The sequence below is a fragment of the Lipomyces doorenjongii genome (assembly GCF_038497915.1).
Source record: "Lipomyces doorenjongii strain NRRL Y-27504 unplaced genomic scaffold V1508scaffold_8, whole genome shotgun sequence".
NCBI lineage: Eukaryota > Fungi > Ascomycota > Lipomycetes > Lipomycetales > Lipomycetaceae > Lipomyces > Lipomyces doorenjongii.
This window is the reverse complement of record NW_027118075.1, coordinates 268,055-289,129: the sequence shown is the minus strand read 5'-3', so window position 1 is coordinate 289,129 and position 21,075 is coordinate 268,055. Positions and strand designations below refer to the sequence as shown.

General features: G+C 45.9%; 10 protein-coding genes across 10 annotated transcripts; 1 reads left to right on the top strand and 9 right to left on the bottom strand.

Annotated features, from left to right (window-relative positions):
• Window positions 1-403: 403 nt before the first annotated feature.
• Window positions 404-1,195, bottom strand: V1508DRAFT_395690 (translation protein SH3-like domain-containing protein; the record flags this gene model as incomplete). The annotated part of the gene is made up of 6 exons (XM_066938062.1): window positions 404-598; window positions 653-739; window positions 798-866; window positions 928-950; window positions 1,075-1,159; window positions 1,193-1,195. 6 exons carry the CDS (start codon window positions 1,193-1,195, stop codon window positions 404-406), a joined length of 462 nt encoding a protein of 153 aa, XP_066797760.1.
• A 489-nt stretch (window positions 1,196-1,684) lies between these two features.
• On the bottom strand, window positions 1,685-4,315 carry V1508DRAFT_412022 (HEC/Ndc80p family-domain-containing protein). Its single transcript, XM_066939549.1, has 3 exons — window positions 3,319-4,315; window positions 2,162-3,267; window positions 1,685-2,111 (listed from the first exon to the last, which is right to left on the bottom strand). The coding sequence occupies exons 1-3, from the start codon at window positions 4,171-4,173 to the stop codon at window positions 1,913-1,915; spliced, it is 2,160 nt and encodes a 719-aa protein (XP_066797759.1). The 5' UTR covers window positions 4,174-4,315; the 3' UTR covers window positions 1,685-1,912.
• A 161-nt stretch (window positions 4,316-4,476) lies between these two features.
• V1508DRAFT_412019 (ubiquitin-related domain-containing protein) lies at window positions 4,477-5,577 on the bottom strand. The gene is made up of 5 exons (XM_066939548.1): window positions 5,531-5,577; window positions 5,460-5,475; window positions 5,330-5,355; window positions 5,154-5,276; window positions 4,477-5,074 (listed from the first exon to the last, which is right to left on the bottom strand). Exons 2-5 carry the CDS (start codon window positions 5,465-5,467, stop codon window positions 4,845-4,847), a joined length of 387 nt encoding a protein of 128 aa, XP_066797758.1. The 5' UTR covers window positions 5,468-5,475; window positions 5,531-5,577; the 3' UTR covers window positions 4,477-4,844.
• A 61-nt stretch (window positions 5,578-5,638) lies between these two features.
• Window positions 5,639-8,017, bottom strand: V1508DRAFT_279147 (GatB/GatE catalytic domain-containing protein). The gene is made up of 7 exons (XM_066936514.1): window positions 7,739-8,017; window positions 7,597-7,673; window positions 7,408-7,549; window positions 6,794-7,347; window positions 6,548-6,741; window positions 6,376-6,494; window positions 5,639-6,324 (listed from the first exon to the last, which is right to left on the bottom strand). Exons 1-7 carry the CDS (start codon window positions 7,899-7,901, stop codon window positions 6,005-6,007), a joined length of 1,569 nt encoding a protein of 522 aa, XP_066797757.1. The 5' UTR covers window positions 7,902-8,017; the 3' UTR covers window positions 5,639-6,004.
• V1508DRAFT_412013 (uncharacterized protein) lies at window positions 7,834-10,581 on the top strand. Its single transcript, XM_066939547.1, has one exon. It carries the CDS (start codon window positions 8,134-8,136, stop codon window positions 10,423-10,425), a length of 2,292 nt encoding a protein of 763 aa, XP_066797756.1. The 5' UTR covers window positions 7,834-8,133; the 3' UTR covers window positions 10,426-10,581.
• V1508DRAFT_279145 (casein kinase substrate phosphoprotein PP28-domain-containing protein) lies at window positions 10,512-11,463 on the bottom strand. Its single transcript, XM_066936513.1, has 3 exons — window positions 11,337-11,463; window positions 11,122-11,238; window positions 10,512-11,073 (listed from the first exon to the last, which is right to left on the bottom strand). Exons 2-3 carry the CDS (start codon window positions 11,159-11,161, stop codon window positions 10,598-10,600), a joined length of 516 nt encoding a protein of 171 aa, XP_066797755.1. The 5' UTR covers window positions 11,162-11,238; window positions 11,337-11,463; the 3' UTR covers window positions 10,512-10,597.
• A 206-nt stretch (window positions 11,464-11,669) lies between these two features.
• Window positions 11,670-12,328, bottom strand: V1508DRAFT_395685 (uncharacterized protein; the record flags this gene model as incomplete). Its single annotated transcript, XM_066938061.1, has 2 exons — window positions 11,670-12,176; window positions 12,236-12,328. The coding sequence occupies 2 exons, from the start codon at window positions 12,326-12,328 to the stop codon at window positions 11,670-11,672; spliced, it is 600 nt and encodes a 199-aa protein (XP_066797754.1).
• A 286-nt stretch (window positions 12,329-12,614) lies between these two features.
• V1508DRAFT_412006 (anaphase-promoting complex, subunit 10-domain-containing protein) lies at window positions 12,615-13,782 on the bottom strand. The gene is made up of 3 exons (XM_066939546.1): window positions 13,144-13,782; window positions 12,985-13,086; window positions 12,615-12,930 (listed from the first exon to the last, which is right to left on the bottom strand). Exons 1-3 carry the CDS (start codon window positions 13,623-13,625, stop codon window positions 12,855-12,857), a joined length of 660 nt encoding a protein of 219 aa, XP_066797753.1. The 5' UTR covers window positions 13,626-13,782; the 3' UTR covers window positions 12,615-12,854.
• Window positions 13,783-14,880: 1,098 nt separating this feature from the next.
• V1508DRAFT_402670 (uncharacterized protein) lies at window positions 14,881-17,299 on the bottom strand (the record flags this gene model as incomplete). Its single annotated transcript, XM_066938500.1, has 2 exons — window positions 14,881-16,837; window positions 16,890-17,299. 2 exons carry the CDS (start codon window positions 17,297-17,299, stop codon window positions 14,881-14,883), a joined length of 2,367 nt encoding a protein of 788 aa, XP_066797752.1.
• A 309-nt stretch (window positions 17,300-17,608) lies between these two features.
• V1508DRAFT_350275 (major facilitator superfamily domain-containing protein) lies at window positions 17,609-19,089 on the bottom strand (the record flags this gene model as incomplete). Its single annotated transcript, XM_066936780.1, has 2 exons — window positions 17,609-18,454; window positions 18,505-19,089. 2 exons carry the CDS (start codon window positions 19,087-19,089, stop codon window positions 17,609-17,611), a joined length of 1,431 nt encoding a protein of 476 aa, XP_066797751.1.
• Between the last annotated feature and the right edge of the window lie 1,986 nt (window positions 19,090-21,075).

The window sequence follows — 21,075 nt, the reverse complement described above, 5'->3', positions numbered from 1 at the left end:
AAACCGCGCTCTTATGCTCAACTTCGACCAAGACATTTCCAATGCATATTTCGAGTTAAACAAAATAACTACGACCGCACAACCAACTTGCGCGATTTTCTCGGATAAACGCCAAGAACTTCAACCACGAATACAACAATGAAATCTCAATTTTACATACAAGACATAATAAATCGTACAAACATATTATGGCATTCATAATCGATGGAAATGACTTCTTTCTAAAACATCCAATTTTTATTCCTGGCCCGACACGAAACAAGGACACATACTAAACTTTAACAACAAAACGAGGCCGGGGTGCCTTCTGCCGATCAGTTTAAATATGGTCTCGAAAGCACAAACGATAAAGTGTAAAACAAGTTGTAATTGATACATAAATGGGATATCACATATTAAACGTTTAGGACTTGGGAGCCTCCTTGTAGCCAATGCACGCCTCCTCACCCATAGCGGAAACAATGGTGACGATCAAATCCTTACCCTCGTCAAACTCAGACTCGAGCTTAGAGCCGAGCTCACCATCGGGAACTTTAACATCGTCCTTGGTGGCACCGTCAGCGGTCATGAGAGAAAGGAAACCATCGTCGATGTTGATCTAGAAACTCATTAGCCTATCACTGCACCTGTTGTGCATTCAAGCGATACTCACGAGCTGAAACTCAGTACGAGTGACGTTGGGAACCTCCATGTTGTGCGTAGATGGAGAGAGATCCTCGAGCTTCTTCTGGGTGAAGATCTATGTTGCACCATTAAAAATATTCCCTACAGCTTGCCAGAGAACAGTGTTCACATACGTCGATGGCTACCAAGTGGACTTTGGCGTGACCGTGCTTGCCAGTCTTAGAGGTGGACATCTCAACAATCTAAAGGACCAAACATTAGCATCAATTTCATCCACAATCGGTAATCACGAATCTATCTTACCTTGCAGGGACGACCCTTGATGACTATACAATGACACGTTAATTAACTATCTGCTTCAAGGAGTAGAGCAACACGCGCCGATGACTATGTAAGGAGACTGCAGTACCCTCCCACACAACTAGCACGTAAACCAGAACTTTCACATACCGACGTGGCCGTTCTTGCGGAGCGCAGAGCACTGCATGGGGTAGGTGAGCGAAGCTCCGGCAGAGACCGACTCGAAGGTTTGATGCTATATACAACAGTCAATACATCACGTCTATACCATTGCTAGTTTCCTCGACTATTATGCGAACGGCGCTCAATACTCCCTTATTATGACCTCAAAATGAAGCAGAGAAAGTGATGAGTTTGAAGATCACGATCTGCAGCGTATCATCTCCTGTTGCAACCAAATCCGAGCAAAATTTGCCAATTCACAACGTCATTTCCAAACTTATAAGCATCGAATCCGCCAAAAGACAATTCAGAAATTCAAATAATACGTACAGCGTCGTCAGACATGATTATAGGTGAAGTTTTGGAAAAGGGACTGGAGGGTGCAACGAAAAAGACAGGCGTGACCGTGGGTCTGAAGAGAAGGACGATGGAAAAAATGGAAAATAATTTTGTGGACGTGGAGCATAGACGTTCGGAAACGTGACTTGTGAATTTGTGGTTGCGTTCAGAGACAGGTAATCTTCTGGGTTAGGGCACAGACGACTAACCCAATTCAGACTCTTGTTGGCATTTGTGACTGGTGATTTAATTCAATAGAGCTAGGTAGGTTCTTCTAATCCAATTGGCTACTAATCTTTACAAACAAAAATCAGCGCTTTCTTTGCATATTATTGTACAGTAAATAAATACTAATGGAGCGTAATGATTCCTAATCACAGCTGCACAAATTGCTCTTATAACGTAAACCTAATTCAAAGAGAAATACAATACAACACTCAAACCCTGGCAATCAAAAGCTCATAATACAGGTAGCAGATGTAAGCATTTATGACGCGTCGTGGTTCACACCATCGCCTGTGGATCTTTTGCTTTGCCGTTCTAGTTCATCGACAACAAAATTCTCGTGCGCTTCCAGCTCAGCCTGTACGTGTAGTTTGAATCCCACGATCTTCTCAATATAATCCCTAATTTTCCGCTGCATCTGTTCTCGAATAAGTTCTGCAGCATGTTGCATATGGTCGTACCTATAGACTGTTATTTTTTCCGCTATAGTAAGAGAATAGTTTGCACTTACTCGATAACAATGCGCTCAGCTCGCTGTTCCAGTTGCAGCCTGCCGTCCTGGACTCCAATACGCATTGCCTGAATCTTTCTCTCCAATTTCTCTATCTCAGCATGTGATGAGCTGGCATCAGAAGTCATAGTCTCAAACGCTTCATCATAAGTTATCTTTGCTGCAGAGATTTGAGCCTCTAGAGTATCCAATTGATCTCGCTTATCCACAAGTACTTCTGCAACTCTGTCGAGCAACGATTGTAAGCGAATGGACTCATCCTGCGCTTTGTGAACTTTGGCAGCAACTTCCATTCTGAACTTCTGCAGGGCTGGTCGGACTTCGTGTCGGAGTTCCAGGCCGTTCAGAATGGCGTTCGGTCGTGCCCCAAGATTTTCCTCTGCCAAGGGCGCTGAGAGCGATATCTCAAAGTTCTTTGATTCCGGACAATTTGGCGCTCCAGCCGGTAAAACTCCTATTCTGTATCCCAAACTGGTATACTTCTGGACCGCAGTATCAAGCGAATCGAGTGCTTGCTGAGCCAGTTGTTCCTTCTCTTGGAGCTTTTTGGTAATCTCACTGGACTTGGCATCATTTGCCTGAATCGCTTTCGACAGCTGTTCTCGCTGACCAACGATATTATCGATATCCGCCGGTGTTAAACCTTGGGCAGCAATCTTTGCTTCCAAGGATACTTTTTCTTTTTCCAGTATAGTGAATTCTTGTTCCATAGCAATAAGCTCTTCGTTAATATTTTCTAGCATCGTACTCCATTTGGTTTTTCGTTTCTCCATATTGTCAATATACTCCTGAAATTTTGCCAAGTCGCTTTCAAGCGCTTCGCTTTTATTCTGAAGCGCAGCTAATGATGGCGTCGAATGCTCCATATCCTGTAATTCTTCCTCAAATTTCTGCTTCTGTTTAGCATATTCATCTGTCGTGGTCTTTATAGCAGCTATTCGTTCCTCGAACGATTCTCGCATTTCGCTTTCATACTCTGAATAGTCATCTTCATTTTGTAAAAAGGCGGAATAAGACTTAGTGATGTAGTTAATTACGATCTGGTTGAGTCCTGTATCTTCTGGCTCGTCTATGTCGTAATCCTTGTTGTCAAATGCGTCGAAAGTCTAATGTATGATATTAGTGATTTTTCACATTAAAAAGCCGGATCCCCGTACCTCAGCAATTTCCACAAGCCAATATAACATTCCCAGATAAGCTCCCCAGTTCTGTCCACCCACAGCGACCAACTGACTCTTACTAAGAGTGTCAAGATAAGGATATCCAGCGATCTTCATCAGCGGAATGACCTCGTTTTCTATACTTTTTGTAAACTTGTATCCAGGATCCAACCGACGATAGAGCCACTGGAACATCATAACAAAGTCCTTTTGGGTTGGCGACTTCAGTGATTTTGGCGTGATCGAGTGCTTCATGTCCATCTCAAAGTTATTGTTGATCAGATACTCGTAGACCGAGTTAGCGATCATATTCTGGTATGCCCTATCGCGTATCGGTCGGGTATCTTTCAGCACCACAGCCGTACTCGACGCAACAAATCCACCGCCTCGTCCACCACCTGTCAAACTTCCTGACTTAATTCCAAGCGTGCTATTCTTTCGTGACCCCGTCTGTGACGATGAAAGTCCACCATTCGCACCATAAATCAGCGTAGGCGCAGCATTTTGTTGAGTGGGTGCGATATTTTTTCGAGCCGTACTTCCTCTCGCAGATGCAGGTGCGACGTTCAAAGTATTCGGATTAGTAATCGTTAGAGCGGCCATTCCATCCGCTAAATGATTTGGTGCAGCTATGCTTTGACGGTGAAATGAGCTTCGTGGAACCATCGACTGACGTTGTCCTCCACCCGCCATCGAATGTCGCATACTGACAGATTGATGAGGTAAAGATGCTCGATTAAATAGCGTAGACCCAGACATTGCGGGAATACCAGCGGTGTTTTCCAGATATGCTGGATTATTTTCCCGAGTGGACCGCCTGAACGCGGAGAACAAGTGTGTGTCCTGAGACATCCTCACGAGCAATTATCCAAATAGCAAGTAAAATCGCAAATCTGGATAAATTAACAAATTTATGGATCCAAAAAATTATTGCAATTGATATGGGTCAATGAGGATAGCTTGGCTGCGTATATGTAGAGCGATGCGTTTAAGATAAATTGAGGTGGGAGCAACTCCGCGTTGTTTATTTACAATTGGCTGCCTCAGCAACGCTAAACTGCAATGAAATGGTACCAAACCCATCTAAACAAGTGTGTCGACAGGTTTTGCTTAATATTACGCTTTAGGTAACATACAAGACACCAAGAAGGCAATCACCTATCTATCAAAACTCGGTCACTGTCAGTCTATACCTCATATTAATGCCTTCTCAGCCACTGTCAATCGTATAAATTAGCTAGTGTCATTTGTCACTCTACGCGTCATCATGCAGCGACAAAGATTGGCCGCTCCACTAAATCTGGAATTAGTCCATTACCACTTCTCGATACAACATTTTAATATTATGTGATGAAACGTGTCGTATATTAATTCTGCTCTAGTAATAACGATAGTACAACTACGTCTTCCATCTGTTGATATAAAAACATCAATTTGTCCAATATTATACAAGAACAATCGACCACGAATACATCGTGAACTCCATTCCCTCCAATTGTAGCCAAAGGTTGTTGGCGATACGCTTACTTCAACTTCTTCTTAGGTCGGAGTTGGTTAGAGTGTCCGCACTTCCTCTTTCTGCAGTTAGTCGCACGCGGAGGGAGACGAGCGTAGCAAACCCGGCAGATTGACTTCTCGCAGTTGTACTTAGAAGCAAGAGCCTTCAACGAGGGCTCAATGATGCCACCACGTAAACGGAGAACCAAGTGCAGGGTAGACTCCTTCTGGATGTTGTAGTCGGAGAGGGTTCGGCCTGATGCAACCATGTTAGCCAATTCCAACCTCGTATCCTCAAACTTCATTGGCAATAAAAACAAACCAGTCACACTAACCATCCTCGAGCTGTTTGCCAGCAAAGATCAATCGCTGTTGATCTGGGGGGATACCTTCCTTGTCCTGGATTTTGGACTTAACATTGTCGATGGTGTCGGAAGACTCCACCTCGAGGGTTATAGCTGCAATAGCTCGTTAGAAATTTACACCTACTCGTAATGTCAAAATTACTCACTCTTTCCTGTCAGAGTCTTAACGAAACTATACACAACTAATATCAGCTTAACTATTCCAAGTAACATCCAAACTGAACAGGGTCATATCCGTTGAACATTCGCCCGATTACCGAATAAAATCATACTGACATCTGCATCGCTTCGACTATAATATAATTAGTCCTCACTTCAGTTAGAGCGAGATGAAAATCTATACGTACCAAGAAATAATATATTACCGTGGAAAATGCACGAACGACAGAAGCTTACAGAGGAATTGTCGATAACAACGGAAATCGGGAGAGAAATCGCAGTCCCATCCCAAATGGAACGCCCTAGATCCAAAGCCCTAAGCGCTTGCTCACAACAGACAAGGTTTGATGCCGCACTAAAGCGGAATATCCTACGCCTTTGTCGAAATTACCCTAGCCCGAAGAGAATCTTTGTGCCTCCTTGTGCAAGGGGTCAATTGCAGCCAAATCATACAGCAGCATAGGTATGCATACTAATATACATATCGATCTTCAATAACCAATCGGTGATTCGTGTACTGGTAAACGAATGCCACGCAAATGATATACGTGGCCCGTTAAATCGTGCAGACTAACTATAAATTCACTGCGGTAGATGAAATGAATTATGTAATTACGAGTGTATTGTCAATCGTGCATTATGCAAAATATAATATGACTCTATCACTTCTGACTATTTGCATATTCGGGATGCTGTGCCATCAAAATCCTCTTTAAAGTTGCTTCCGAGTCCTGCGGGTTGAATCTACCCATGCCGTTCTTCATGACCATACCAAGGAAAAACTTGATCGCAGAAGGCTTCTTGCCTGAAACTACCAGTTCGACCAGATCGCTGTGTTCCTCTAATACATTTGAACAGATGGTCTCCAGAATATTGCCGTCTGCCATGGCGGTTAATTGGTACTGATCGATCACTTCTGCCGTCACTCGATGGTCTGCCTGATTCTGAAGAAAATATTTTATGACATTCATAGCAATAATTTCTGATACTATCAGTATTACGGCCCAGATTCCAGCTGATCGTTAGCACTTACTAGTAATTGTCTTTTGCTTCTGGGCAATAATCAGGTCGGTGAGCCGCGATGGAGTCACGATGGAGGGTAGCAGCTTCTCCTCACCTGCAGATACGATTCCCAGTATGTCATTAATGATCCTAAATGATTCATCAGATCATTCATATGTCATCAAGCATTTTAATGGCATTACCAATTGGCCGCATTCTTTCCCTTGATCTCAGCCTCCTCAAGAATCTTATAGCTGGCATAATAATAATCTACTAAGCCGTAGCTCAGCAGTGTTTGCGCATTGGCTAGATTCAGACCATGTGGCGCAGCGGTCAGTTCGTCGATAAGTTCGTCCGGAAGTTTAGGTTGATTATCCCGTGTCTTTCTAATTATATCCTAATTTGCCCGTGAGATCATGTCGTAAGCAATGACAGCGGCATATGTATACCTCAGAAAGGAGTAGCGGAGGCAATTCGGGATCGGGGATATATCGATACTCCAACGAACCCTCCTTTTCCCTTTGAACAGAAATATTGTGGCCGTCCCATCCCAGAGTTACCGACTCGATTGTCCTACCTTGGCTGACCTGGTTCAATTGTCTATTGTACTCTGCACGGATAGAGTAGATAATGTCATTTATACTAGCCAGGTTCTTTATCTCACACCTCTTGCCACCATTGGTAGATACATTAACATCCACCCGAATAGCGCCAGACTGAAATTCACCAGTTGATACACCGAGATGCTTCATTAATATTTGTAACTTATGAACGAATGCAGCTGCCTCTTGTGGTGTCTTCATATCCGGCGCAGTGACGATTTCTATTAAGGGATGATTGGTGCGATTGAAATCAATATATGACTTATCCGAATCTATCTCATACACTGACTTTCCTGTGTCTTGTTCTATCTGAAGCTGTGTTATTCGTACGCCGAGCTTGTCTCGGGATGATATGCCGTCGCGACGTTGAAGCCACAAGATCCCATCACTCGCGATGGCGTCTATGCCGGTTAACAATCAGGTACCAAACAATCGTTACAATGGGGGAATTTGTTACATACGGTAATATTGAGTAATTTGATATCCAGCGGGCTGATCCGCGTAGAAGTAGTGTTTCCGGTCAAACATTGACCGACGATGGATCTTACAGTTGAGAGCCGTCGCAGCCTTCAGCGCCAGCAGTACTGCATGTTTATTCAAAATCTATGCTGTTAGACCTCCGGCATTATTGTGTTGATAATAGAACGTACAGGCTGCGACCCAGGTAGGGCGAGATCGAAATATGAAACATGCTCATTCGGAGTAGCTTGGAAGCTGGTCCTTGAATCTACACAGCAGAAAGTTAGCAATTCGTTTCTCCTTACATTGTCTCACAAATTCGTCAAGACTGACTTGAGAAGAGCTTGGTCTTCGTATCCAATTGCAGATGTATTTCAACGCCGCATTTAAGACCATCGTAGGAATTTTCAGCTGTCGCAGACGCCCATCGTATCGCATCTCTGAAGACCCCCAAATTTCTTGTCCCGAATAGACGGGGACGTACGTAGATTCGCATCCAGACAGATATCAATGGCCGCTGGAGCACCTACGTTGCGAGTTTACGCGTCGCGCCAAGATGCAGTAGATATCGTGGGGATTGACAGGTTCATTGGGAGTTTCCATGCCGCGATCAATCCTAGACCGCTGCGAATGGATATGACTTCCTAATCCCGCCTACACAATTCAATAATGGACACTCGGGTGCTCGGATGAGATTAATTGTAAGGCATTAAACGCTATATTCGACAATGCGCCAACGAATCTGGTGGAATTCACGGCACGCATCCATTCGCATCGACTACATTTCTCGCAAACGACCCTGGCGAGAACTTAGAGTGCGCGACCGGATATCGCCGCCGAGATGGCGACAACAGGACGGATTGTGGGCGAATATAGATGACTATAAAAATGCAGATGTGTTGAGCCGAATACGGGCTACACCGTATCCGGACGAAATTAGCGAGAAAGTGAAGGAATACGTCACGTTTCTCGACGGGGTACGGGACCATGCAGATCGTGAGATTGCCCGGCAGCCACGATGGAAGCGGCCGTATCGGAAGTTTGTTGTGCCTGGGCAGAATATCGAATGGAAGGCGTATCCGTGGTTGATTCGAAGAATACGACGGAAGATACAGTTGGCATTCCAAAAACGAGGAGGAGACAAACTTGTCGACCATTATGGCCGGGTATTCACATCGACATGGCGCATTCCATCCTCTATCTTGAAAAAAACAAACAAATTTCAGAGTACGCAACCGAGTTTGCAGTCGGACGAATTTGTGCCGGGGAATCTTGACATGGCCGGATTTATTCAACGCGAAAGACTTGTCTTACCATCGAAGACTCAAGCATCACAGCAGCCGACTAGGTACAACCTTATGAGAGCTGCATATATCGACGAGCTCGTGAGAATATTTTCGAATTCAAAACCGCCGTCGTTACCTGTGTCACCATATAACTCAAGAGGGAAATTGCGCCTTATCGACGTGTTGTCTGGCAAGGTGGCTGACCTGACACCTCCAACTGCACCACACACCGACCTTGTCAGTCTTCCGGCATATAGCACTTGGGCAGGGAATAGACACAATCCATCGTACTCGTTAGAGTGGATGACAATCTCGACAATGTGCATTCCGATTCGGGAGCATGATCATATGGATATATTCAGTCCATTCAGAGGGGAAAAATCGGGAAGAATGGTAACACATGAAGTCTATTACCGTTTATCTCAGAAACGATACACAGTTGACGATCTCGATCGTTGGATTAGATGTGCTTCGGCTCCCACAGCGCATGAAGCGTTCAAGGTCATGGAAGATGCAGCAATCTGGCCCACCTTCCTGATCAATTTTACACTTAACCGAAAGCTTACAAGAAACGGCACGATCAGGATGATGCGTGTAATCGCCGCTCATTTTGGCAAGATTGACAAACGGTCGCAGATGATTGTTTTTATCAGAATGTCGCGTCATCTCGCGAGAATGAATCCTGGCATGCTTCCACGACTCTGCGATATATTCGTGAAGCAAGCAAATCCTGTGCTACGAACTACATTCATCTACAACAAGCTACTCGCCGTCATGTCATTTCCAAAGAAGGCATATCTACCGTCACGCGCAACAAGCATCATCGCCGCGCAGAAGGTTGTGCTCGCTGATATGGCTAAGTGGGATATTATACTATCGAGAATGGGTTACTTGTCATTGGCGAATGTTGTCCAGGCTGAATCACCAACAATGGCAGCTAGAGTGCTAGACGTGATGACTTCAAAGGGATATCAACTGCGACGGTTGGGTATGACCATCAAGACAATGCTTGGTATGAAACAATCCGACAGGCAGTTGATTCCGTACCTCCCGCGCCGAGATAATACGAAAGATATCTTGAATATTTACCTAGCAGAAAGCGTTTATGATGCTAGCTTAGTCTTTGACAAAATTGCCGATAAAGATACGCTAGCTTGGAGCGCTCTATTAACCAAGATCAGCTCTATTAACCGATTCAGTGACGATCAGGCACTCGCAATATGGGATCAAATGCTCAAATCTGGTGTCGATGTAAACTACTTTATAGTTCACATCATTATGCGATCCATGACCAAGGTCGATAATGCGGTGAAAATCCTCAAAGGTATTCATAAGCTCCAGATGCTTGTCACGTCCTCGATAATGCTGGAGTTTGTTCGGTGCTGTAATCGCGATGTTACGAATGTGGCAGCGATGAATATTGCCAGGCTCTTTGTGAGGCGTTTGCGACCGCGAGATCTGATGCTTCGCAGCTTGATTCGCCATATTGAGCTCAAGAGAGCCAAAGCTGTCAGAGAAGGAATGAAGGAAGTGGCAGCAGCCCAATCGGCGGCAGTAAATCTGAGTTGGCAATCGCAGCTGCAGGCAAATAGGACACTCCAGGCGGAGAGTACAGATTCAGAAAGCTCGCCGAATGACGAATTCGGACCGATGCGGAGTGAGAGAAATCCAGCTCAATCATCGTATGAGCAAGGCTCTTTTTCATGGGAGACAAATCACATGAAGCATGGTTGAATTGGGTAAATAGAAGATGGAAAATTTTATATTGCATATGAGCTTTATGTATAATACGCCGATAGCATTACAAGTCGCGTCATCGGAGATTGTGTATGATAGCAGTTAGAAATGATTTTGTTGTACATATGTAAATTGAATGCTATATATATCCGCACATCCTTGGATTAGTCTACTTTCGTCGTCCTTGCGCCTGCGCTCTCGCTGTTTGTTCCGCAGCCTTGGCGTCCTGCTCTACTTTTCGTTGACGAGCCTTCTCCTCACGCTCTTTTCTGATAATTGCTAATCGAGCAAGGTCGGCTTTAGCTTGGTCTGTCTTTCCCTCAGCATGCAGCTTCCAGTACCGCTCTTTTGCTGCCGCGGCCTGCATTGCCTCGCGTTCCCGCCGTGACAACTGAGTGCTTGGCTCCGTGCTAGGGTTTCTATTCGGATTTCCAACAGCAATAGGTGGCGGGGGAGGGGGGGACTCTGACCGATGCACTTGGACGCTCTCGTTGTCGCTCTCTTCATCCGAGGAATCGATGGAGGCCCGCCGCTCCCGCCAGGACGCAGCAGCCACATCTTCTCCTTCGCCTTCTGGAACGATTACTCCGTCAAACCCATCTCCGTTTTCTAGTGGCCGTAATCCTCGGGAGAAGTGTTTGCCTCCTATAGCATGAGTTAGTGGGTGCCAGAGGCCGAAAAGAGACACTGTACCTCCACGTGATGGCTTTTTCGATTTTCCTCTCGGTGCCATAATCTGTACACGCCAGTAATAAGACTGATTCTCTACTTTAAGAAGGAAAGTGCCAATCCTTTATGCGTTTCGAAAGTCTGATGTACGTTGTGAGCCCCTGCGGTGTGGAAACGGTGCAACCCGTCAACTTGCGTGGCTGTAGAACCTTACGGCGCTATAATTGAATATTACTCACAAATATCTAAGGTATTCAAGCAGACTACTAATGTGGCGCGCTTGTACTAAAAGATGTGACTCCTAAAAAAATTAGAATCAGCCACCTGTGAAGTAATTTTATTTTGGTAGTAGTAGTACTAACGTCGGAGGCCGAGCCTCACTCAGTACGTAGTGTTTGATATACTGTCGTCGACGACGACGACATCTTAATGAACAGAATCATACACGAAAAAACAGCACAATTCGTAATTACAAAGTAACTTCGCAAGCACGAAATAAAAATATATACAAATTCAAACACCGGAATGAACTTCATAAGCTATTGTGATTTGATTGGTACAAAAGCTAATAATTAGAGACCCTCTTGCACAAAGTCATACACCAGTCTCTTCTCCACACCCTCATTCAAACTAGGGGCAGTAAAGTAAAGGCGAACGACATACTTCCGTTCCGTCTGTTTCTCGTCAATCTGTACGTCGGCGAATCCAAAAGTCTGGTGCGACTCCCACTCAAGGCCGCTGGGCTTCGACGGGTCGCCCCGGGCATAGGCATAGAACAGACCATCCTTGGCGCAGCTCTCGTCCCATCCCTGGCCCAAAAAAGCGTTAATCTGGGCGGCCTCTTCGATCGTGACGCGCTTGGATCTCGCGATAACCGGACCAAACACAACCGACAGCTTCTCCCGGTACTGGAAATCCAAAGTGCGCGGCTCGTCGGACTTGATGCCAGCGGGTAGGAGCTGGTCGATGTCGAGGTGCTCGACACCATTATCGTCCATGTAGAGGTGGATGTTCAGGCTCATGGGCGTGTATTTGAGTGCAGTGCGGACAGTCCATGAAATGCCCTGCGCTTTGAGGACCTGGGCAGATAGAAAAATGTTAGTAGTGACATATAACTGATCGCGAAACAGTTACGAACCTCATCAACAGATGACGACAGGTCCTTATTCTGCTTGAACGTAGCCGTCACATTCTTGGTAGTGATAGTGAGGGGGACTTCGGTGGTGGACATATTGGATTTCTAAGTTTGGAGCAAACAAAATACGAGACAGCGACACTGTTAGAGTACAATGGTCATACATATATATTTCGTCCAGGCCCACGACCGAGCTTCGGCACGACTTTGGATTTCTTGAGAGTCCAGCCGACGACACGAGTCCGTGGATGCGGGGATTCTCGTGGAGACCTTCGCCGCAGGCAAAGTCACCAGGGTTCGCGTGCCCGTGCCAATCCATTGCCAGTTGGTCCCAATGCATGTGATCTCCCCTCCGCGGTTCTACTCGGCGAAGATCTCTTAATTAATAATTGTAATTATTACTATTTATTCTCTACGCTGTTAACAATATCGAAAATACAGCGAAGCACCACGTGACATAATTATAGCAAGAAGAAAATAATCTTACAGATGTTTAATATGATAAGCCCATACAGATATCCAACCTAACTCCAGGTGCACTAAAAATGCTACAAACTATATAATCACACAGGCGTTTAGAATGGGTCGAGTGTATAATTTCAAGAACGGAGGCGTTAATAACTCATCGAATCGTGCTGTGCGCCAAAAATGCAACACTATTGAACGGGAGTCCATCATCATCAATGTCGTTTGCTTGCCTGAAGACATATGTTAGTTCTTCGTCGGCACCAGTTGCTTGCAAGTGAACACACCTATCTGGCGACAGAATCTTTATTCCCCGGATATGCGTATCTTTGCCAGTCTGATGGTTTTGCAGCACACTCAAGCGGACGAGAAATGCTTTTAGAAACCCGCTATAACCCCAAAATTACTATGAAATTCAATAATTGCTCCCCAATCGGCCAACTCACTCTTTTCCTGCATGCGCAAGCGATATATCAATCCATCCTACAGGCTCTTCTAGCCCAAGCGACAATACCTCATGTAAATCATGATATCCAGAGCCTGCATATACCGCGATCTTTGAAGGTGTATACGATTCATCCCTACGGTAGTCCAAGTACATCATAATCTTCGCGATCTCAACCCTTTTCGCGAAATGAATGTCGATGTGATGCGGCTGCGGTGCGTCAGACTGCCAATACAAGTCCGTAGATTCAGATATTAGTGCATGGACTCCAAATCCGGGTTTCCAGGTCGACAGTTTCCAGGTTGCTTGATTGCCAATGTCCCGTAAGGGGATCGCCGGTTGTTCCGAGACGTGCGCTGTCGTGCCGTCGGTTTGCTCGCCGCCTGAAGACTGGACTTCATCGTCTTCCTGTCCCTCCTCGACAACAGCGTCACTTGGGATCTGTTCCTCCACTTCAGAGGATGTAAGCATCTCAGAGTCCATGATCGCGTTGTAGTGCTGATGCAATGGAAGGTTAACCGGCCCACCGCACCTCAGTGGATGGCAGATATGAGCGATTTCAAAAATCAATAAATGAATTTCTATCGATGGACAAGTAAGGGACACTGAATGTCGATGAATTCGGGATCCATGGACGAGGGGTGCAATAAAGGATCTCTAGGGTTACACTGTTTACTCATAGTCGCGTGTCGCGACCGATTCGGTCCAAACAGTACAACTAAACCTTAAGGTCGCCGTGCGCGTAACTTGCTTCTAGACACACCATCCTCAAATCTCTATTAATGCTTGACTGTTCACCTTTATTCTACAATAAGCGGCTGGTGTGTTCGTTACTGCAATATTGATTTCAAACATCGTTAACATCAAAAGTACAGACATAGATACGCCGACTCATACCGAACGATCCACAATGTTCACCCAGACATGCTCCAAATTCATCGGTGCTATCGTTGGTTTAACAGGTGGCTCTAGACGCGCCTTGATCCGCGTCCAGACATCGTCAACGATCCCAAAGAACGTCTGAGAGGACCAATTTCGACAAACATTAACCGCGGAATGTAATTTCAAGGCTCGTTCGCGGATCTCGGGATATGACTGTAGTTGTACCATATAGCAGAATGACCAACGGATCCACATTTACAGTGAACAATGTTAGTCGGTCACAGTATAATTTGGTAGCTCGTGACGAATTGGTGCTCTGTGCTGACTCATTCCTGCTGTCGTTGGATACACTGTGCCGTGATATGCCCCGAGAGGGAGAATCATCCATCAACAGGTCAAGGTTATTAGTCATTTCGAGTCTTTCGTGGCTAATATGGATATTAAACCTGGGATGTAAAGGTGAGAATCAACAGAAGTCAGCAAGATGCAGGATCAGCAAGAAGCCAGTGTTAAGCGTTCGCGACATTAATTAACAGTTTAATATTGCATTGTTTGGACTGGTTGCGATTACAAACCGAATGACAGGCACACAGCTATTGTCTATCAGCAAACAATGTTTGTTCATGCGGCATCGCGTTGCAGGTAACATTTGGCCGCATCTTGTTGTCGCCCAAGGTGCAAATCAACGGCTGAACGCGCGTGTACGACTCACTGACGCGACTAGCACAGTCAAATATTGAGAGTTAGATATTTTCTATTGCCAAATAGCCACGCTTAAGACTGATATATAAAGCTAGCCGTCTCCGTCCACGAGATCTATGGTACATATGACTGAATACCTGGTAGCCTAATTCCTTTAAGCAAACACCATCCACTCTTTATCCCCTCTAAACATATCCATCCTACCAATCTGCTGCTGTAATTCTGCATTTTCAGATTTCTCAGCTATTGATAGCACCAGTCGTTTCACGCTCGCCTCGTCCCAACATCGAGTCGAGTCTCCCGTTTCGCGCAGCCAATATGGATCCAATGAACCTCGCAGTTGTTCCTGTATCTCTGCGAGCAAGACTAAACTTGCATCCGGATCAAGGATGTCAGTCATATCCGTAGCGCCATTATATCCAAGTCGTACCAAGTAAGGATATGTTTCTTCGCCGAGCGGAATAAACTCAAGGGGTACGCTAGATGATTGGACAGGCCGGTACCTTTTCCGTCTCGCGTTTTGGCTGCGAGAGTCGTTGGGTGATCGGAGACCGGGCAGATTCCTCAGCGAAGGATGACTATCCCGTTGTACCTCTTCCGCATAGTCGTTCGAATCACCACTGTCAGCATGGTCCATAAACTCTTCCAAATTGGCGATTTTGACGAAAGACCGCTTTTTTGGAACGGTGGCTAGCCCCGAATTTGACTGCGGTGTTCTTTCTTTGTCACACGCATGGACCGGCCGAGTAGGACTATGTTCAACAGGTGACGACGGCTGCGTCAGTGACGTATTCGACGGTGAACGTGCTGAAAATGGCAAAAATTTCTTGATAGGCGAAGTCACGGTGATGTCTGAAGAGAAGTTTCTAGCATTGTCACCTGAGACAGGAGTCGGATATACTTCCCTACAACGCTCCTTGGACACAGGCGTCGCTGTCTCATCGTCTGGGTTCCATGACGCCACTCGAGCATGGGCGGTCTCATTTCGTCGCGAAGAAAATCCAAGAGACGACGGTGTCGAACTCGTTCGATTATGTCCTGAGATGACGGCTCCAGAGTCTGCCCAAGGTTTCTGAATTCGATTCAGTTTGGCAATGACCCACGGATTATGAAGATTGACATCTTGGCGGTAGTCTTCTTCCTCCTCATCATCATCTTTATCCTCCACTATCGCACCACGGCGGAGCTCATCTTCTCCGTCGATGTCCTTGCGCACGAATGTGTGAATGATGGAGCCGGAGTCGTGCGAAGTGTTTGTCTCATTACCGACAGAACTTTCCTCTATCGGATCTTCATCTGGGACATGCTCCTTTCGGCGATCTCCCTCGATGCCATGTATTTCAATATCGTCATCATTCCGATTCGGCGGGTCTAAATCCAACGGCAGGTCCCGTCGCATACATGTCTCGAAGTCATCCACAACTTCCTCTGTTTGTGAATCTCGATCCGGGGGACGGTGTCCGCATTGCTCAGAGAGTCCTTCAGGATAAACTCTTTCTAATAACCGAGCCCACTTTTCGAGCAGGCCAGTCTCATCGTAAAATAAAACGTCATCTTTTGCGGGTTCCACATTGACATCATAACTAGGTTTACCCGCAGGAGTGCTTATATGACACAGAATCAGTTCGCGCGAAGATGACCGCAGATATTTCTTCGTAAGCTTCGATAGCTTTTTGGCGGTAGGAAGGGAAATGTTCAGTGGTCGTCCATCGACCGCATATACGACTTGCTTGAAATCTTTTTTTGAACTCTTGGGTAATATCTCCGAGGTGTTATCGCACTTGGGCAGGACGGCCTCAATAGCCCACTCATCAGCAAACACTTCGCGAATAAATTCTGAATGAGAAACAGCATCCTTTCCTAGGCATACTCTGACACCCTGGACAAGTGTCTTTTCTCCAGTAAATACTGACGGTACGCTGATTGGGCGACGAACTTTGAATGTCACCCGGAGTCCTCGTCTCAACATCGCGATCGCCCTGAGAAAGCGACTAATTGACGTCAGCGCTTTCTTTGACTCTTTGATATACGTCTCTTTCCTGACTGGAATTGACTGGAAAAGCGCGTATGCCGATACCGTTGTTCCCTGCGTCTGCGATGCACTTCTAGTACTATGACATTTTAGCCGCGTTACACGCCAATAATTCTCCGAAATGGACATACTCAAGCCTACTGCCATCCTTGCCCACAGTCCATTTCTCGGCTACAACATCTCCTTTCGCACGAGTAGTAATTTCCAGTTTCCCAGCGATCTCCGCCAAACTCGCCAACGCCTCGCCGCGAAATCCTAATGTCTCGACCTTGCCAGTCTGCAAGTCATCAAAACTCTCAATCTTGGATGTCGTGTGCCGTAAGCACATTAAATCTCTATCTTCCCCATATGGAATACCAGACCCGTTATCGCGGACGCATAGATAGCTGACCGTCGTGTCGTCGATTTCCAAGGAGATGGAGGTTGCTCCGCCATCCAATGCATTGTCAATGAGCTCCTTGACGATTGATTCCGGAGTCAGAAGTACTTGAGTAGATACCAACGTCCGCACTGTCGACTGTGGTAGCACTGCTATCGACATTGCCGTCAGACATTTGACTGGAATCGTTCCGTTACAATTTGTGTTGTTAAGTGCACGCTACACGCGTTGTTGTTGTCAATGAGGTACACCGAATTAGGGCTCTCTGCACGCGTCATCGTTTTAAGTTTTTTTACATAAGTCTCAATTTGCGACTGCAGCTCTTCTAAAAGTATGGTGGAAACAACCTACGTGCAGATAATGACAGAATTTCCTAAGGAAACTAAACTTATTTACAATTACATAGCTGGTGAATAATTTAGATAGCAAACAGATTTCCAATTATAATGTAATCTACAGACCACCAACCAATTAGTGCGAATATCTGAACTCTCTATTCTCAATATCAGTCATGTCCAAAAACTCGATATCCTCAATATTTTCAGATCCAATCTTGGCAATCTCCTTATCACGCTTCGCGTTCTCCCACAGCACCAACTGTCTCAGTCCGACTGCGAAGACAACGACAAGAGACATCGTAACGATCAGCGCGATTTTCGCGGGGTTGTATTTTGGTGCGTTATTGGACTTAAACATTTGAGGGCCGATGATGTTGCCGATACAGAACGCCACGAGAGTGAGCGCGTTGCGCATCGCGCGCTTGGTGTAGCCCGCGGTGTTGGCTGCACCCCAAGAATAAATGATAGGTAACATTGCCGGGCAAAAATTGAGAAGGTACACGCCGAAAAGCTTGCCAACTTTGAGGTGCACAGGGAGACCCAACAGAAGACCGGCTCCAACGACAGACGGGAGTGTAATAATAGCGATGAAAAGCGCGCGTTCGCCGACGGCGGCGACAAGGTAGGTTGCAAAAATGGTAGCGACGATGGACACTGCGCCAGAAGGCATCTGGATAATTGTCGTTCGTTCATTGGAGTAGCCGAACGTGCTGATGATAATGGACGAGAAGTTGGAGACTGCACCATTGTCGATCATGGCGAGGACAGTGATGAAGAACAATGGCCATGTGAGAATATCTTTGAATAGAAGCTCGTGGACATGTGACCACTTGAAATTCTTGTTCTCAATTCCAGTTTGGTTCTTACGGACATGCTCGATAGACAGAACCTTTTCACCACGAGATAGAAAGCGGGCCGACATGGGGTTGTCCGGAAGCAAGACAATTGTTCCGAGACCAATTATAACGGTGAAACAGCCCTGTTCCATTTAGCGGTCATTCTTGTAGAAAAGTCCAAGTGAGTACTTACCATGAATAAGAAGAGAATCTGCCAGTTGGCGATCTTAGTGGAATTGACATGCTGGAACCCATAAGAGATTGCCGAGCCGACAATCTGGGCCACGCCTATCTGCATGTACCACAGACCAGTACGACGCGACTGCTCAGGTTTAGTCCACCACATACCAGTGATCAGGACTAAAGCAGGAGCAACGCAAGCCTCAAATACACCCAGCAGAACACGAATAACCATCAAAGACGCATAAGTGTTGCAGGCAGCGTGGCACGCGACCACAATACCCCAACAAGTGACATTGATACCCAGATACTTTCCAAGAGGGAATCGCTGCATCAGGTATGACGTGATAGGTTCTGACACGATGTAGCCAACATAAAAAATTGTTCCCAGGTTTGAATACTGGTTACTTGTCAGGTTCTTGCGAATACCCATAACGGCAGCGTAATTGAGCAGAGTTTTATCGAGATATTGCAGGAAATAGATCGTGCAGAGTATTGGCATCAGTCGGAGATCAATTTTCCACCTAAGCTTGTGCTCGTCAACAGAAGAGATATCGACACTGTCGTTCTTCGCGTCAATCAGGAACTGCAGCGCCATGTCAGGTTCAGTGGCCACAACAGCACCCGCGACCGGGGCAGGGTAGGAGGCGGACCCAGCAGCCTCGCTGGATGTCTTCTTCTCGTCGATAGATGACATATTTGCAGCGGAACCGAGAAGAGTGACTGCGAAAGCTACTGCTGCTGTTGTTGAGGAATGAGTGCAAAATCACCAAGCGGGGCGAAGTATGTCTTTATAATGGTCCCTCTTTGGCTGTTGACGTGCTGAGCTTATCAAAGTAAGAGGGAGTCGAGTAGCTAGTACAGCGACAGGCATTAGCGCGAAGTGACGTCTGCAGCACACATTAACAGCTGAGCGCTAGCGTTTCATAGTCTAGACAGAAAACAGAACACAAGAATAGACGGGAAAGTCGAAACTTAATTGGCAGGGCTCCGTGCGTTGATAACGCCTCTTCATGTTGGATGAAGGGCCCAAAATGTAATTTGACCGTCGGCCCTCGCGCTGAAACGAACAGGCAGTAGTATACTTGCAAGCTGGTTTGAGTCAGCTCATGAATACAGATTCAAAACTTTGCTCATTCGTCGTGACAGCTTTCGCCGTGTGCCGTTCCACGACAACTACCGTCTACCAATGAATGTGTTCATTATTCCTTCATTGTAGAGACTGCCGTCTGTTGCAACTGTATAGACACAAGTTATAGTATCATCGTCGGTCTCAAATTGATCGAAAGTGGCCCGGAAAAACGTCGGAGATTGTGGCGTAACAGCCGTTCGGCCCGCACAGACCGCTAGTCCCATTCATAAACACAGTACGGTCGCGTTAGAATGGACGCCAACGGCGCCACTTGCCTCGCTTTTCTTTTAATTTGGCCGTGTATAAATTGTCCAGAAACATTGAGATAAAACTTTCCCCGTTTATAAAGGCGACGCGGGAGATCAGAGTCTATCAGAATAGCATCCTGAAGAGGTAACCCTGGCCCTAAATTTACTTACTTTATTATTATTGTCGTGACTCGTGACTCAATTCGCCTATCAGAGTTTTGATAAGTAGGGTAACTGATAACGCTCTTACTAAGCACCACGGAATACAGTCACAAAATATAACCTTTCTTGCAAATTGATTTATACTGCACGAAAGAAATCGACACGTTCCATCATAAAGCATCCTCTTGGTCCACAAAGACAATCCAAGCGCCACATCTTATACACAATGAGGCTGCATAGTTCATCACCCATGCAGGCTTGGCGTCAGCACAATTTGAGGTCCAATGCCAAAGGAGTAGAGTCGGATGGAATAGTCTGATACCACCCACAGCGTACGGTATAACGATGTGAGCGATTGCACATGGCGGAGGTGCTATCGGGGTGTTCAAACGTGGATTTGTTGAGTTAAACGTGAATAGTACTGGCTGGTTGCAGTTTCAGCAAGTGTGTCAGTGATCCCCCCGTCAATGGTTGGCAGTGGATGCTTTGGATTTCCGCTGTCGAATAGATTCATTTCAAGATCTTCAACGTAGTGCGGTTAAATTCAAGGTATGTGCGGACGAACATAGAGATATCGAGGAGACAAATTAAAGAGTGCCCCTAGGATATCCGTCGGCAACATCCCCGTATCAGCATACACGACAATATGAACGCACTTAATCAAAATAGATTGTAACCTCCGAGACAGCTTAAGGATGGAAGAGGGATTGTCCCACAAGAAAGTGCGCCGGTCAGGTATAAGGACCCTCCGATATCTAACATGTGATGAGGCAGTTATGCATTGTAGAAACTAGGATACCTATAGACACAACGGAACCGCAGTGATGTTACTAATAGGCTGAAAGTATCTTATCTGTGTGTAGATGATGCACTGGCTGACAGTGGAAAATCAGCTTACACAAGCACAAGATCAGTGAATTAGCGATTTGCGACGATTTAAGGTGACGCAATGTTTGCTTGCATGAGGAAACGAACAGTGACATATCTGCAATTGCTTATTCGTTTTCAAACAGATGGCCCGGATAGCAGAACCATATCAGGA